This window comes from Eschrichtius robustus, chromosome 3 (assembly GCF_028021215.1).
Source record: "Eschrichtius robustus isolate mEscRob2 chromosome 3, mEscRob2.pri, whole genome shotgun sequence".
Classification (NCBI taxonomy): Eukaryota; Metazoa; Chordata; class Mammalia; order Artiodactyla; family Eschrichtiidae; genus Eschrichtius; species Eschrichtius robustus.
The window spans coordinates 96,542,577-96,554,922 of record NC_090826.1 but is presented as its reverse complement, the minus strand read 5'-3'; the positions used below and the strand labels follow the sequence as shown (position 1 = coordinate 96,554,922).

At 37.1% G+C, this 12,346-nt stretch overlaps 1 protein-coding gene across 1 annotated transcript in view; it reads right to left on the bottom strand.

The window, feature by feature from the left end:
* Positions 1-2,859: 2,859 nt before the first annotated feature.
* The window catches only part of GNAI3 (G protein subunit alpha i3), a 38,501-nt gene continuing 29,014 nt past the window's right edge, over positions 2,860-12,346 (bottom strand). Inside the window, exons 6-9 of the mRNA XM_068540442.1 lie at positions 10,434-10,563; positions 9,714-9,867; positions 5,613-5,826; positions 2,860-5,523 (exon numbers count right to left, since the gene is read on the bottom strand). Of these exons, the coding sequence (XP_068396543.1) occupies positions 5,636-5,826; positions 9,714-9,867; positions 10,434-10,563 (475 nt within the window). The 3' untranslated portion in view covers positions 2,860-5,523; positions 5,613-5,635. The remainder of the gene's footprint in view (positions 5,524-5,612; positions 5,827-9,713; positions 9,868-10,433; positions 10,564-12,346) is intronic.

Here is a 12,346-nt window from a genome sequence, read left to right as displayed (position 1 = left end):
ACCAAAGTGTGCCGGCCATGCTGGGTGGAGAAGGTGGTGAAGGGTGAAGAGCTCTTACCTCCCACTTCCCTCTCTACCCGGCACAGCCCCCGGAGCACAGATTCCAGCAGGACTTCAATGTTGGGCCAGGGACTGCAAGTGTGCCAGAGCCTCTGGTGATCCTGCTAGGTAAACGCGTGAAGACATCTCTGTGAGGTCAAACAGATAAACTGCAGACTGCAGGAACTTTTCTTTCCTTTGGTCATGGAAAAGTAAGCACCAGTTTGAATAGAAAATAAAGAACTGGATTTAAATGCAAGACAAAGACCTTTTCACCCTGCTTCGCAAAATATAGGGTAATTTGTAGCTGAACTTCATTTCAGGTTTTCGAAATGAATATGGGAAAAGTGATGCTGAGAAAAGACAACCAGCTACAATGAATACATTTGTTGGTATTGTCTTAGGTTACCTTTTTTGCAGAGTACAATCTTGAGTATCATAAAGAATATTTACAAAACACTTTTAAATGTGTTATTTCTATTTGATCAGAACCATAGAATATCACAGCTAGAAGAAATAATTTAGTCTGTCTTTAGATGAGGGACATAAGACTGAAAGATTTCATAGCTAGCTGGAAGCAGGGAAAAGACCAGAACCCAGCACATCAAGCAACTCTCCAACTTCATAAGAGTCTGAGGACCTTCATCTTACATAAGCAAGAAAAAACAGGTAATTTCTTATGATTTGTTATGTCTACTGAGATTTTCTCTTACATAGAAACAAGCCTCTCGGTAAAAATGTTTGGATAACCCAAAGGAATATGGCCGGCGGGTGGGGGTGGAGGGTAAGAAGACAGGATAAACCAGGTTGTACAGAACTTAATATGCCAGCTGTCAAAGATCTCACAGCTTAGTGCACACTAACGCACTGAGATGGTGTATCCCAGAAGTATGTTTACTAATATTTGATTATTTCTACTATCATGTTGATTCCCACTAGATTTCAGGAAGGGAGAACATATACCACTGGGCATACAAAGATTTTATATTATATTTGACTCCTCAGTCATTCCCCTTACCTACCCCCTTCCCAAACCCTCTCAAGAAGACTTTCATTCTATAGCTAGCTTTGCTCTTTTATCTACCAACTGTAAATGAATATTCACGTTATTACACATAGTTATCTTTGTCATAGGATTTTATCTTTACTTTGGTATATCTTTCAATTTTCACTGAATAAATAAATGGAGTGAAATAAACAAAAGAAAAGTTTGGAAACCCCAAGTTTCTTGTTTTGCCTTAATTTTATATAAAAACTAAATACTCTATCTAAAATGTAGGAATGTTCTTTGACCAAACAGTCCTCATACTAATTTTTTGGGTGAAAGGCACTTTAAGTCATGTAGGTGCTTTATACTTAATGGCAAATAAAAAATAACTTAGTCATTCACTAGTGATTTTGAGGTTGTCTACTATTTGGGTTGATCTTTAATATAAGGTCTATTCAGTTGTCCCCAAATACTGGCCCAGGTTAGCTGCATCAGAACCACCTGAGGAATTTATTTTAAAAATACATATTCCCAGGACCTGGCTCAGACATTTTAATTGAGTAGAGCTTAGCCAGAGAATCTGTATGTTAATCTTGCACCTCAGGTATCTACTGCTGCATAATATTCCATATTATCTCTTATTCCTGAGAGACTTGAGTAAAGCCAGGTATAGGCCTGACATAGTATCAGAAAATAACCATCCTGCCCTGATTTGTTCTGAAATATGCTTTCCTCAGCAGAAGTAACTCATAAAAGGTTATGAGAAAACTGGGGGGTGGGAATGGGGATTTAAAACCTAAACAAAGGTAAAGGAACAAGGATCTTGACCATCCTGGAAGTTAGTTCTCCAGTACGCCTCACTTAAATCTTTTACTTTCTGATAGTTCATAGTAAGAGCAACTTTCAGTTCCAGGCCTCTAAGCAGCCTGGTTTTCTCTTGTGTTCGGTGGCCATAAAGTTATACGGAGAGCTGTGGCTGGTCCAGGTCAGATCTCTGATTTGTACTTTGAAGTCTAAACTGGAACAAAAAATTACCTGGCAGTACTTGGAAACTGAGATAATTTTGTTCTTAAAAGTCAGTATCACATATGAAAGATTTCACAGGTAATATCAGTGAGTAGAGGGCTGTTGTTTTTTGAACATCTAGAAGGGAAAAAAATCAAAAACAGGTTTTTGATTGGATGAGAGACTAACTTTCCCTTATATGTAACTGCCAATACAGCAAGGAGCTCTGCAACAGGAAACTCCAGAACTATGCTAAGCAAATGGATAAATATAAAAAGTAACTAGTCAGGTCAGGCAAGCAATGTCCAAAGAAAGTCACAGCTACAAATCAGAGAACAGTGGCCAGGATATAAGAATAACAGGTGGGCAAATAAATTAGAAGAACCAGCAGTTATTCCTAAACACTCTATAATGTGCATATAATAAAACACAAATATAATACATAAGAGAATAAAAAATAAACAAGGGAAGAAAACAGCTTTTAAAAATTTGGTCCATCTATTCTTAGAATGCAGCACCTTGTGAAAAATAACAACCCATCAGTATGATACACTGAACTAGAGGTTTAGAATTCAAACTGTCCAAGGTGAAAATGACATTTCAAGATCCACTTATGAATAACTGTAAAAATTCTTGGAATTTTCATGCCAGGAGGTGAAATCTGCTGCAAGGCTGAAATTATAAGGTTAGGGAAGACTGGCCATTAAGGAGCAGAATACTTCCTCTTTACATAGAGCCTAATGGATGGCAATTCTACAGCCCAGGGTTTTAATCAGGTGGAGAAGATGTGACTGTCAACAAAATAAAGGTACTGTTACAGTCCTTCCTGCTAGTGTCTGTTTACTGTTCTTTATTTGTTAAAATTTAATTTTCTTAGATGTGCTGATTTCTTACATGGTCTAAAGACTGGGCACCTAAATTCTGAAACATGATCCATCACAAATCTCCATTATTCTCCACCAAAAAGACAGAGGCAATTTTTCACTTCTTTGATTACAAACATCAGTCCTTTTTCTCCAGGCTCATAGATATGAGGTTTCATTCCCACATTCTGGCTCTGCTGTAAGAAAAGACCTTTTAATTCAGAATATTGATACAATAGTGATTTGTAAAGCTGATGATCAGAATCACCTTTTTAAAATTACAGAATGCCAGCCCACCAGCCAAGAGTCAATCTCTGAGATGGATCCAGGTGATTTTGACTTAAGGCATATTTGAAAACCACTGACTGAAACTGTGTCCCTGTGTCCTTAAGGAATGTGCATTTTGATAAATTATTTGGCATAGGGGGGTTGGAGGTGATCCTCATGTAAACACAGGACAAATGTAAATGGTGTAGAGGCAAAAATGTGGAGAACTACTGTTTTTCATTAACAGAAGGGCTAAAAAATTAACATATCAGACAGACGTATTCAAATGAAAATACAAAATGCATTTCAAAGTGTTAATTTTTTTGGATTATCCCTCATTTTGTGTTATCAACACCATCCCATTAGCCCAGACTATAGAAAGACTACAGTTAAACCAACATTCTACCAGTTCTCATTTCCAGATGATCCTATATCACAGAATACAATAAGGAAAAGATATATTCTAAATGAACAAGAACTATCCCTATTTACATTGTGGGCATAAGTCAATCACCAATTGAAGCCGATAATTTTCTTTCTTTTAGATCCAGTTTTGCCAATCCTAAAAAAAAAAAAACTGTTAGATAATATGGTTATACCATCTGTATAGTTATATTTTTCCCAAGAAAGAAAAAAAAAAACAAACTACCAATAAAGGCACTGAAGTGCTGTGGCTTGCTTTCTGAACCAGCTTTGATGACCACCAACCATTTTTTTTTAAACTAGTGAAAGGTCACATCAAAAGATGAAATAGAATCCAATCCAAAAAGATCGGACCCCAAAAGGCACTGCTCAAACTACTGATTTGGAATGCTCAAAATGCATTCTCTTCATTTGCCTTCCCCTAATGGACCATTCAATATTTAATGACATTTGCTGTACATTGTACAAAAGGACCTGCAGGCTGAGGTGAATAGGGCTCTCCACACAACCAAAATGTAAATCTGGAAAATGAGTTTTGACTGCATATCACTAACACAGATATGACATAACACGCTCAGTCAGGCCAAGATTCAACAATACTATTACACCAAAAGACGAACACCTTCAGGGAACCCTTCTACCTAAACCCATTCTCAGACAAAGGCCTAAGCACACAGCAGGGGCAAAAAACAACAGAAGAAAATACTTCCAGAAAGGACTAGTTACAAACAGGAACAAACCTGGACTCTTTACTCACCATTTTAATACTGCTGCCAACTATAACAGATTAAAATCTGTACACACAACAAAGTGGAAAAAAAGTCCCCAAATCAATAGTTTCAGCAAAAGAAGGTACTGACTAAGGATTACTACAATGAACATTGCTACAATAAAAACAATGGCAAACAGGGATTTGGCACCACGTTTACAAAGTAAAGGCATGCACTGTTAATACACTTTAGATGTTTCCCAACAGAAAAAGCCAATGGAAGATGGAAAACAAGGGGCATCTTTTACAGAACTCCCTATGACTGAGACGGACAAGCAAGAATTAAAGTGGTCAATTTAGCAGATGTGTAGCAGCAAAGTCACTGGTTCTGTTTCGAATTTAGCAATTTGCATTTCTAACTGGCAGCTGCCCTGGGTGCGTCTGTATCCAAGAAGCTGACTTCATCATACTACATCAGCATTTATCTAGTAATTTGGTGATCAGCATAAACCAGGTTAACCTTCAACCACGAGCTTAAAAGAAGAGCTGGAATCTTACTACAGAATTCTTCAATGTAATTACCGTTTAGAAACCATAATGGTATTTTGAACAGGATAGTAACATAAATTTCATCCAAAAAAGCTATAATTAGAGCCCCAATAATTGTAAAGAATTAAGTAATTATGGAAATATTATATTCTGACCATACCAAGAGTTAAAAACAAAGAGTTCCTACTAAGAGGAAAATTTTCAAGATGATCTGGTCACATCATGTGCATAGTTAAGACTGTTTGTGTTTTAATAAAGATTCTTTCACAAAGAAATAAAATTTAGTGACGTTATTCTTCCCTTGATAAAAAAACAACAACAACAACAAAAAACAACTTAAAAAATGAACTACTGGTGGTTTGTCAAGAAGGAAAAAAAAAAAGAGTAAGCTACATATTGAAGTTCTGGAATGCAGCACCTCAACTTCACATCTGCCCTAAACATTTGAGATTGTGAAATCCAAGTGATGTCTTGATGATCAAATCATACTTTACAGTTGTTCCAATTCCAATGTCTGACTTTAGCATCTCATGTCAATTAAGAGTTCCCTAATACAGAAGATTGTGCTAAAGAGTACTAAGATTCTGCATGCCGCTGCCATTCCCTGGTCCCGTTCATGCTTGCAGCTGCCCAATGAGACAGCAAAAGAAGTCTGGTCTCAACACTCCACACTGTAATAACTACGAAAGAAGAACATTTGTAATTAGAAAAGTTTACAAAGTCAAGAGACATCACTACAGCACTATAATTAAACTGTTCAAAGTTTTACCTTTTATTTAACATCCACACTCTTCAATAAAGTCCACATTCCTTTAAGTTGTTTTTAATGATGACATCTGTAACAGCATCAAAAACAAACTGCACATTCTTGGTGTCCGTGGCACAGGTGAAGTGGGTATAGATCTCCTTGGTATCTTTTCTTCTGTTCAGATCTTCAAACTGGCACTGAATGTAAGCAGCTGCTTCTTCATATGTATTGGAACCTGAGGCAGACACCCAATATTCTCAGTTCAAATTAAAACAGCTGCTTGGACTCAACTAAGTCAGGCCATCACAATTTACTTATGGAGAGAGGAAATATAACACAATTGAAACAAACAGATCTCTATTTTTCTATAATCATTACATGTTTCTTGAGTGCAGAATCTCATTATAAGAAAAATAAAATTATCACAAAGATCCAAGAAAACAAAACCTTAAGTTTCTTTCCCTTTTATTTAGACTTTTTAGCTAAAAAATCTAGAAAGCATAAAAGGAAACTAGGGAAGTAGGAAGATGCATTTCTAGAAGAACATAACTGTTTAAAAGGTCACAGAGCTTGTGCTCCTTGGAGTGATGCTGAAATAAACAATTCAAAAGGGGAAGTCATGCTTCTTTTCAAAATCATTCCAGTTTTAACGGAGCTTAGCCTCAGAGCCTTAGGGCAATAGTTTAAATAACCAAAGGTAAACCAGTAGATGCAAAAGGGAAAGGGGCCTGAACTATATACGTTTAAATGGTGAATTTTATGGTATATGAATTATACCTCAATAAATCTGTTATTTCTTCAAAGAGGGGGACCTGAAAGTTAAACCCTATTTCAACAACATTGGTAATTAACACTCTTAATCGCCTGCTTCCTACACAATCTTGTCTACTTGTGAATCTTTAGAATAGCCTTAGAAACTGTCTGCAGAGCCAGGGAAACTCAACAAAGACAGCATACACAGTTATTCCTGTGAACTAGGGGCTATTTTCAGTGACATTAAGCATGACAAAAATATATCAACAAATAAGTATATAAAGACGACTAAAAAAGAAAAGCTTAAGAAAGAAATGACTATTATTTAAACAGACTAAAGAACGAAAGGAAGACAGCTTGGTAGGTGCTTGAAATAGATTTACTGAGATGTGCAGAACCTCTGTAAATTAAAGGAGACAGATGTTTGAAACACGTTAACACCAGATTTTTGTCTGGTAAGAACAGATATTGATACTTGGGAAATCAGGACTGTGAGAATCCTTAAGAATGAAGTCAATGGAAGATAGGCTTGGAAGTTCACCCTACCCGCCACCACCCAAAAATGGACATGATATTGAGGACTCTTTGCTATGTGTGAAGATTCCCAGCTGAAACATTAATGTCAATCCTTTACTTGTCTTAAGTAATATTGTTCTCCCATTCTAAAACTTGGATACTTTCCATCAACTTACCCAACTCTCACCTCCCTCCTCCCTCTGAACAGATGACGACATTTCCAAATTCCCTAAGAAAACAGAGGCCACAGGGCTTTAAACTACATCTCAACTGCTTAGCCCACCACCTCACTTAAAAAGTTATCTATATCTGCACTTATTTGTACCTTTGGTCTTAGAGATGTCTTCCTTTTGATTCAAAATTCAACCGCTCTATCTATACTTTTTTTTTTTTTAAGTTGAAGTGAAATTCACATAACATGCAGTAAGTTTACAATACAGTGGCATTTAGTGCAGTCACATGTTATACAATCACCACCTCTCTCTAGTTTCAAACTTTTCCACCACCCCAGAAAAACACCCCATTCCCATTAAGTAATCATTCCTCATTCCCCTTGTGCCAATTTCCTAATAACCAACAACCAATCTGCTTTCTGTCTCTATGGATTTGCCTATTTGGGATATATCATATAAAAGGAAACACACAAATGTGACCCATTCTGTTTGACTTCTTCCATTTAGTATAAAGTTTATAGGGTTCATCAAAGTTGTGGCATTATCAGTACTTTGTTCCTTTTTATAGCTAAATAATACTCCATTGTACAGATATACCAATTTGTTTATCCATTCATCCTACCTAGACTTTTGATTCCTTCTTTTCTCACCTGCTTACAAATCTTGCTCCATCAATTACATCCACTTTTTGTAACTTCTCTTTTGCTGTAGGATCTTACCTCTAAGCCCATAAACATTTAAAGATCTCTCCTTCCCCTGTAATCTAAGCTGCTCAAGAGGAGGCTACACTTGTCTTCATTTCTTCACTTCCCACTCAGTAACTCACTGGTCCAGGCTCTACTCTCATCATTCCACTGATAATGCTCTCCATAACAGTCAATGATCTCCTGACTGCTAACTCCAGAGGCCATTTTTTCAAAATGTATTTACCTAGCTGCATATGACATTGTTGACCACTCCTCACTATTTAAACTCTCCTCTTAGTTTTTAATACTTTGGCTTTCCAGATTCTTCTCTTTGTATCCTATACAAACCTTTCTTTTTCTCCTGCCAATAGAGGCTGGTATTCGCTCTCATTCTATTCTTTTCTCTCCTCATTCTATATCATCACTCTAGGTCATCTCATCCATTTCCATGTTGTATTTACACATGATCCCAAATCAATATCTGTTACTAACCTGTAACCTCTCCCCAAGCTCCAAGGCCACATATATAACTATCTGTTAGATATCTCCATCAGGATGTTCCGTAGATACTTCAAAACCAACATTCCTAAATATGAATTCAGATCACAGTACCGGCACCCAATTAAGACAGAACTCTGAGAGTACCTTTGACTCGTCCCACTTCCTTACCCTAGCTACACCCTTTCACCTTACTATATAAAGCATTTACAGTGTCTGCTCAGCTAACAAGAGGTCCCCTTTCCTAGAAATACTCAATTCTGATCTAAAGGTCATAGTGATACAGCCCTGGCACTCATGTTTGTGTCCCTAACCTCATCTGATTGAACTAAGGGTTTCTGCCTGACTTAACCCTGGCCAGAATCTCTCTCTTTTGGGAATTTGAATCTTGGGCCAAACAATCCCAGTCTAGCCTGGTCTTTTAAATGGAGGAGATATAGAAACTGTGGCAGGGCCATCTTTTATCACATAAACTGAGCAGCAGAGAAAGTTGGTAAGGAAAGAGAGAAGAATAGAGAGACACAGAGAGGAGAGAAAAGACATGGGGAAAGAAGTGCCCCCAGGGTTCTTGACAGTGCTTGCAGGGTTCCTAGTTCTAATTGCATTCTTGAGAATTGTCTGCATTCTTGCCCTTGACTTCTATGATATATCCCTGTATCTTCATCAAAAGTTTCTATTTGCATCCTAAGAGAGTCTTCACTAATTCAACTCCCCTACTATCTCTCTTTATTGCCATCTATCACATAATCTTTCTAAATCAGTTTCTACTACATCATGTACCCCAATGAATATCCTTCGATAGCTCCCCACTGTCTCAGCATGGGATACAATGCCCTCCACGAGCATCCTTGCCCACTTCTCCAACCACTCTTCCCCACCACTTTAAGCTCCAGCAATACCAAATTCCTCCTAGGTTTCAGAACAGATCATGTCATTTTTAACTCCATATTTTCATATATGCTATTTCCTCTTCCTAAAATGTTTTTATTCCCCCATCTGCCTGATGATTTATAGTTCATCCTCTTACTATCTCACTCCAAGTGTCATTTCCTCTAGAAAAAGACTACACTGATCCCATTGAGGTAACCCCTTCTTCTGCTCTTCTATTAATGAACATTTTACACTAAAATGAAATTCTTCAAGTGTGTCTCTCTCTTTCTACAACTAATGTCAGTTTCCTGAGTGTAATAACTGCACCTTATTCTTGTATTTTGTGAATATATTTACACCAAATTTTGATTTTTATCATTCTTTATTTGCCTCAGAAAATGAGGACGACAGAAATATAAAATAAACACAGTAAACTCGATTATGTCTGGAATAGCACTTTAGACTTAAGGGGTCTGAATCACATGCTTAATGTTGATACCACTACCAGTGAACACTCTCCATAAGGAGATACACACAATGTTCAAAACAAAAGACAGCTGTAGGAAGGTCACTAAAGTTTTGATTCAGGATGTATACCTCCAACAAAATCTTTCATGATCCCTCACCTGTGTATTCTGGATAACAGATAGTTAATGGACTCCTCTTTATTTTTTCCTCAAAAAGATCTTTCTTGTTGAGGAACAGAATGATCGAAGTGTCTGTAAACCATTTGTTGTTACAAATGCTGTCAAACAGTTTCATGCTTTCATGCATTCGGTTCTAAAAAAGAAACAAAGGATGATAGGTCAGTAGCAAAAAAGTAAAAGTAGATTAACTGTTAATGAACAACAGACCAAAAAGGTTTTTTTTTTTTGGGGGGGCGTGCTACAAGGCATGCAGGATCTTGGTTCCCCGACCAGGGATCGAACCTATGCCCCCAGCAGTGGAAGCACAGAGTCCTAACCACTGGACCGCCAGGGAAGTCCCAGACCAAGAAGTTTTAAAAGCGCTGACGGGCAATCATGAAAAGAAGTCAGACACTGATAACACAAAAGCTGAGTCAGTCCTCATTTTTATAATTCTTAGAGGTTGAGAGGTGGGAATAAGGACTGGCTAACAAGAGGACTTAATCCTGCCCATATACTCAATGTGCTGTCATATCTCCTAAGTTTAAGAGGGCATGGATCAATATTCTGAAAACTCTAATCACACTGACAAGGAGAAAAATTAAGGATTTTAAGTTTTGGTTCAATGAGTAAATGGATGCACAAAGTCTTCCTAAGAGTTATTTTCCGTTTCCTGCCTGCATTAGACAGGCCTTTTATTTACCAGAACCTCCAACATACCATCTCCTCATCCTCAGCCAGAACGAGGTCATAATCACTGAGGGCCACGCAGAAGATAATTGCTGTCACTCCCTCAAAACAGTGAATCCACTTTTTTCGTTCTGATCTTTGGCCACCTACATCAAACATCCTGAGTAAGGGGAAAGAAAGCACAATTTCAGCAAGGTCACGCACACACACATCTCCCTAAACTGAACTGGTTAGGGAACTTCCCACTATTGCATATTCAAAACCCCATTTATAATAGAAAAGACAAACAAGGAGCAGATAAAATGTAGTCAAAATAATTATCTGTGGTTAAATGTAAAAGAGAACAATATGAGAAAATAAAATTTAGGAACAATTAAAATTCTCATTTTAGATAAACAGTTGAGCTTCTTCACTATCAAAGCTTGTGTCAGACGTGCCAAAAGTCAGCAGAGTAAGCACTGAAATGGATTAAAGGAAGGAGGGAAAAAAGACAGGAAAAATGAAGAGCTGAACAATACAACTTAAGATAGTAACAATAATAACTAACATTTACCAGACACTAAACATCTTAAAGTACATTAACTAATTTAACCCTCATAACACTCCTGTCAGTACTATTATTATCCCCATTTTACAGATGAAGAAGTTGAGGCACAGATATGTTAAATAATTTGCCCAAGGGAACACTACTAACAAATGGGGACTGGAACTCTAACTCCAGCACCCAACCTGGTACCCACAACACTGCTCTACCTCTCAAAATGGTTTATCTCTCTAGCCAAAAAAAAGAACAATAAATCCCCAACTTGCATTCTGCTTCCATAACTCTACTGATTCAAAACTTTGTTTTCCTTACTTTTTGTTTGTTTCTTTTTTTTTTAAATTGAGGTATAATTGAGATACATTTTTCTTTAAGGAAAACATTTTAGAGATTAATTACAGAAAAAAGTAAATTATATTTTATGGTAGGACTCTAAGAACCTAATATCTAAACACAAAATTTAACCAATATTTCCCAACTCCAAGTCTTATTTAACCTAATTAAAAATAACAAAGCCTCAACGGTTCACACATTTTATGTTCCACTTCAGATTAGTTTTAGACCACTACTCCCTTCTGGGGTGCTTACTTGATATCCTGAGTCAACTGCTGAACTACTGTCAGCAGTGTCCTCATCTACCACCTATAGTAAAAGAAGGACCTGCACGGCTTTGTTTTTTAACTGGTACTAGGGTCTGAGGAGGTATGCATACAAATGGTTAGCTATTCTTAAGATATATGTTTGATGACAATGATAAAATGTTTTAGGGTTAAACTCTGCCAAGCTGGTTCAGTGTGTCAGATCTACAGTGACTAGGGATCTATTTCCAGAGAATTTTCCCCCTAGAGATTGAGAGATATAAGACACAGTTGAGTAATTTCTCAATGTATGTTTGAAAGAGAACAGTCATCTCATCTCTTCATGACCCAACTTTTTCTTTTGGTCTTTTGATCTTCCCCAGTTCTTTTCAACCTTTAGTCCTGACACCTGGAATGAGGCAATCACAAGTTGGCTCTAATACAAGGTCATATGATAGGTTTTAAGAAAGCTAACATCACATATTTCACCATGGACCTTTCAAGAGCAGACACACACTGGTACACCAATAATTTGAATTTGCTCCACCATTTCTTTCTATAAAGTCCATAAAACTGGCAGAACACTGTGAAGTTCCCAAAGTGGGCTTTTCGCACATATTAACATTTACAGTATCATTCACTAACAGATCAACATTTTATAGACATTACCTCATAACTGAGAGGCAAGTAAGCAATTACACAATGCCTTGCATATAGTAGATGCTCAATAAATGTTTGAATAAATGGATAGTGGTTTTGCCTAGAGAGAAGAGGAAAAGGAAGAAGTGATAGTACTTCATAACAAGATATCTACATGCCAACAA